Source organism: Pipistrellus kuhlii, unplaced genomic scaffold (genome assembly GCF_014108245.1).
Source record: "Pipistrellus kuhlii isolate mPipKuh1 unplaced genomic scaffold, mPipKuh1.p scaffold_m20_p_9, whole genome shotgun sequence".
In the NCBI taxonomy this organism is placed as follows: domain Eukaryota; kingdom Metazoa; phylum Chordata; class Mammalia; order Chiroptera; family Vespertilionidae; genus Pipistrellus; species Pipistrellus kuhlii.
Window position 1 is genome coordinate 67225394 of NW_023425595.1, and position 4844 is coordinate 67230237.

The following is a 4844-nucleotide window of genomic DNA, read 5'->3' on the forward strand; positions in this document are numbered from 1 at the left end:
TGGGCAGGGTGTGGGATCAGGCCCGGGCGGTGGGCAGGGTGTGGGAGCAGGTACAGGCGGTGGGCAGGGTGTGGGATCACCTACAATCCACTTGACTGTCTGTGGAGGCAGGACGGGTTTCCAGCTGCTGTTGCCGGCTTGCAGAGGGCAGTGATTGGGGCACCGGGGTGGGCTCCCCTTGGGGTGTGCAGGGGTGTGGGCAGGGGAGGGCGTGGCCTCCTGGCTGCCCCGCCTCCTCCCGCAGGCACAGGGCCCCCTGGGAACAGGCCTTCCTCTGGGGAGGGCCCAGGATGTCCTCACTAAGTCCCATCGCTGGGCCGGCCTTGCCCGGGGCACGCAGAACCCCGAGGCAGCTCTGCCCACGCCCGCCCACCCCGACAGGAGCCTGAAGACAGGAGCGTGTTCCGGACTGCTCTCAGCACTCCCCCAAAACCATCTGGAGGCGCTGCGGCTGGTCAGTAGTTCCTGTAAGAAACCACTGCTGCCCTGTGGACTCTGTCCCCGGCCTGGCTCTCCCGGACCCCAGGCCAAGGCGGGCGGTGCCCAGGGAAGGCGCTGTTGTCCACATGGGGGCCAGGCCCGGCTCAGAGCCCCCGGACCAAGGGGCCAGCTGCCCGCGAATGGGCCCAGGCTCCTGAGCTTGGGAAGTCCCGGAGGAAGCGCTAGAAAGCTGCTTCCTGGACAGGGCGCCTGGGACCCTGCGCCTCCGCAAAGGGGAGACAGAGCTCTGTTCTGGAAGCTTCCATCCCATGAGACACAGATACTCCTCACGCCCAGCAGGTGGCCCAGCTGGCTGAGTGCTGGCCTGAGACCAGGAGGCTGCTGGCTGGATCCCCGGTCAGGCCGCATGCCCACGGTTGTGGGTTCAATCCCAGAAGGGGGCGTGCAGGAGGCAGCTGATCCATGTTTTTCTTTCACTGATGTTTCTATTTCTCTCGCCCCCTCTCCCTTCCTCTCTGAAATCAACAAAAAACGTGTTTAAAAAATAAAACAAAGTAAAAAAGACATCGCACCGCCTCGGACAGAAGGGCAGGACAGGGGCTGGGTGGCTCAGTGGGCGGGAGAGGGGAGAGCCTGGCCGAGCCCTGTCTCTGAGGTCCGGTGCTCGGTGTGGGTGCTGGACTTCTGAGAGCCGTGCTGGGACCTCGAACCCGCTCAGCGCTCCCCCAGCGCCCACTCACGCGGGAGCTCAGCCGGGGCTGTGGTCAGACGAGCCGGCTGGAGAAGTGCAGGTGGCCGTCGTCCGGGCCTCGGAGGCGGCCGCTGATGGTGAAGGGGGGGCCCATCTCCAGCTCCTTCAGGTGCCTGAGGGGGAGCCAGCGGATGGAGCCGGGAGGGCCTCCCGCGGTGCCCGGTGCCCCGCCGACCCCTTCCCCCGGGGGGCACCCTCCCTCAGACAGAGGCCCGCCCTGACTCCTGCCCCTGAACCCCGAATGTCTTCCTCTGCTCCCCCCTTTCAGCACCACGTGCTGCCTGAGGCTGTGCTGTGCTCAGACCTGAAGACAGAGGCCTGAGCCTGGGGCCTCGGACCCTGCACGGGCACAGCAGGCCTCCTGCAGAGGGAGGCCGGGCCGGCGGGGCAGGCCGCACGAGGGGGCGTGGGGGAGAAGGGGGGCAGGCGGAGGGGGGGATGCTAAGAGGATCCCTGTGACCAGCTCCTGCATGGGCTTGTCCATGTTCAAGTTCTTAGCCACGGGATGTTCTAAGTGGACCCTGGCTCCTTCCTTTCTCCTGTAGGCCTGGGGCACAGGGAGGGGGCAGAAGGGGCGGCAAGTTTGGGCTCCCTTGAGGTTCTTTCTCCAGCACCTTCCCCTCCCCTCCCTACCCACCTGCCCTGGTCTACTCACCGGATCTGGTACAAGTTGAAGACGAAGCTAGGCCCTAGGAAGACAGCGCAGAGAGAGGTCAGTGCGCAGGGGCCGTGCCTGTCGCCTCGGGCCACCGTGCCCCTCATCCTCACCCTGCCCGGGGGAGCATGGGCCCCTCACCCTGCCCAGTGGGAGGGGGGGGGCAGTGAAGGCTGCTCTGGGCCTCAGGAGGGCAGGTTCCTGCAGCTTCTGCCTCCTGCCCCCTGCCCCATCTTCGCAAACTGAATTTTCACCTTTTGGGGGGCAGATCTGCCACTGGGGGTCCCTGGGAAGGGAGGGAAACAGTCCTAGCTCGGAGCCCCAAAGAGCAGACTTGGCTTCAGTCCAGACCCCCCACTTTCCAGTCCTGTCTGTGCCCTCACATCCTCATCTATAAACCACAGACCAAGAATGTCGTCCCTGCATGGAATTTTAAAAGAAAGCATCTTGGGGAAGGTGCACTGGCGCATAGTAGGTGTTCAGTAAACACTCGTGGGACCTGGGAGTGTTCTCTCCCTCCCGCAGCCCGCGTGCCCCCCGCTCTCTGGGCCCGCGGGAAGGCGGGCATGTCCCGGGTGGGACTGTCACACCACATCTCAGGAGGCTCCGGCGGAAGCACGGGGGACACACCCTGAGGCCCTGCAGGGGAGGGAGCGGGCTGCTCCTGGGGGAGAGGAGCCCCCACACCCCAGCTCCCTCCCCCACCCAGGGCTCAGCCGCCCACTCAGGCGTCAACCACCGTGGCCACCACAGGAAGCACTTTGCATGGCCCCGCCCGCTCCCAGCTGCTGCGGGGGCGCACTCACCCTCCCAGCAGTACCCGCGCTGGTACCACTTGGCCAGGCTGTAGCCCAGGATGGACATGAGCAGCAGCGAGAGCCCCACGCCCAGGATCAGGCCCAGGGTGCTGACGGCATCCTCACCTGCAGGGACACGGCACCTCACCCAGCGCCCAGGCTCCCACCCACCTCATCCAGCCCCCTCCCAGCACCCACCCAGCACCCACCCAGCCCTCATACCTCACCCAGTCTTCACCCAGCCCCCAGTCCTCACCCATCCTCCACCCCCCACCCAGCCCCCACCCAGCCCTCACACCCACCTCCCAGCACCCACCCAGCACCCACCCAGCCCCCACCCAGCCCTCACACCCCCCCTCCCAGCACCCACCCAGCCCTCATACCTCACCCAGCCTTCACCAGCCCCCAGCCCTCACCCATCCTCCACCCCCCACCCAGCCCCCACTCAGCCCTCACACCCCCCCCACCCAGCCTTCACCCAGCCCCCAGCCCTCACCCAGCACCCACCCAGCCCCACCCAGCCCTCACACCCCCCCACCCAGCACCCACCCAGCCCTCATACCTCACCCAGCCTTCACCCAGCCCCCAGCCCTCACCCATCCTCCACCCCCCACCCAGCCCCCAGCCTTCACCCATCCTCCACCCCCCACCCAGCCCCCAGCCCTCACCCATCCTCTACCCAGCCCCCAGCCCCCACCCAGCCCCCAGCCCTCATCCAGCCACACCCAGCCCCCACCTAGCCCCCACCCAGCACCCACCCAGCCCCCACCCAGCCCTCACACCCCCCCACCCAGCACCCACCCCGTCCTCACACCTCACCCAGCCATCACCCAGCCCCCAGCCAATCAGTCCCCTGGAAACTGTGATCTGAGCTAATAGTTTTGCTGAGTATACTAGAATGTGAATGTCAGATACCTGATTTATTTTATTTATTTATTTATATGTGTTAATAATTTCCCCCCCAAGAGAGAGTGGAAGAGAGGAAGGGAGACAGAGAAACACTGATGTGAGAGACACATGGGTTGGTTGCCTCCTGCATGTGCCCTGACCAGGGCCAGACAACCTGCAACCCAAGTGTTGCCTTTGACTGGAATCGAACCCGGGACCCTTCGGTCCGAGGGCCGACGCTCTGTCCATGAGCCACACCGCTGGGCAGACACCTGGCTCTGAGCGTTGGCTTACATATCCGAGCCGGTGTCCCGGCATAGAAGCAGCTGGGAGCTGAGAGGCCTGCCCAAGGCCAGGGCATCGCCCAAGGCCAGGCACCACCCGCCGGGAAGGCAGTGCTGGGGGGGGGGGGAGATTTGGGGGGTGTCCGGGGCTCACCAGCCCGAGGCCTCTGGTCAGGACGGCAGCCTGGGGCCACAAACCGAGGCTGCAGGTCCTGGTTCCTCCCGCCAAGCCCTCCGTGTGCCCGGGGCGGGCAGAACCATGGCTGTGTGCTGCTTACACTCATCCTTCTTCCCACTTGTGGTCTGGGCTCGGGCTGAATGTGTGTAAATGTGTGTTATTGGTAAAGCCAAACCGAGAGAGGGAGGGAAGGAGGGAGAGGGAAGGAGGGAGAGGAGAGGGAGAGGGAAGGAGAGAGAGGGAGAGGGAGAGGGAAGGAGGGAGAGGGAGAGGGAAGGAGGGAGAGGAGAGGGAGAGGGAAGGAGGGAAGGAGGGAGAGGGAAGGAGGAAAGGGGAGAGGGAAGGAGGAAGAGGGGAGAGGGAAGGAGGAAAGGGGAGAGGGAAGGAGGAAAGGGAGAGGGAAGGAGGGAGAGGGAGAGGGAAGGAGGGAGAGGGAGAGGGAAGGAGGGAGAGGGAGAGGGAAGGAGGGAGAGGGAGAGAGAGAGGGAGAGGGAGCCCTCAGGAGACGCGATGGGCTTGCAGAAGCAGGAGGGAGAGGCTGTGGAGAAGCTGGTGTGGCCTCCCAGGGAGACAGATGGTGGGAAGGAAGAGGTCAGCCCGCCCGCAGACAACAGGCCAGAGTGGGGGCGGGGGGTTCGTCGTACCCCAAGCTGGTGATCCTGATGGGGGGCTCCAGGGTATTGGGAGAGCCCAGAGGGTGTGACTCTGCCCCCCCCCCCACCACCACACACACACACACACACACACACACACAAGCTCAGTCCCCTGTGTGAAGTGCGGGCCCAGCAAAGCCTCCCCTCCGCACTTCCACACTCTTCTGAGAAACACCCCCAGGAGCGGGGTGCTGAGG

The 4844-nt window shown here is 65.3% G+C and overlaps 1 protein-coding gene across 1 annotated transcript; it reads right to left on the reverse strand.

Annotated features, from left to right (window-relative positions):
- Positions 1–1128: 1128 nt before the first annotated feature.
- SMIM35 (small integral membrane protein 35) lies at positions 1129–3064 on the reverse strand. Its single transcript, XM_036428679.2, has 4 exons — positions 3033–3064; positions 2654–2787; positions 1848–1881; positions 1129–1305 (listed from the first exon to the last, which is right to left on the reverse strand). Exons 1-4 carry the CDS (start codon positions 3062–3064, stop codon positions 1206–1208), a joined length of 300 nt encoding a protein of 99 aa, XP_036284572.1. The 3' UTR covers positions 1129–1205.
- Between the last annotated feature and the right edge of the window lie 1780 nt (positions 3065–4844).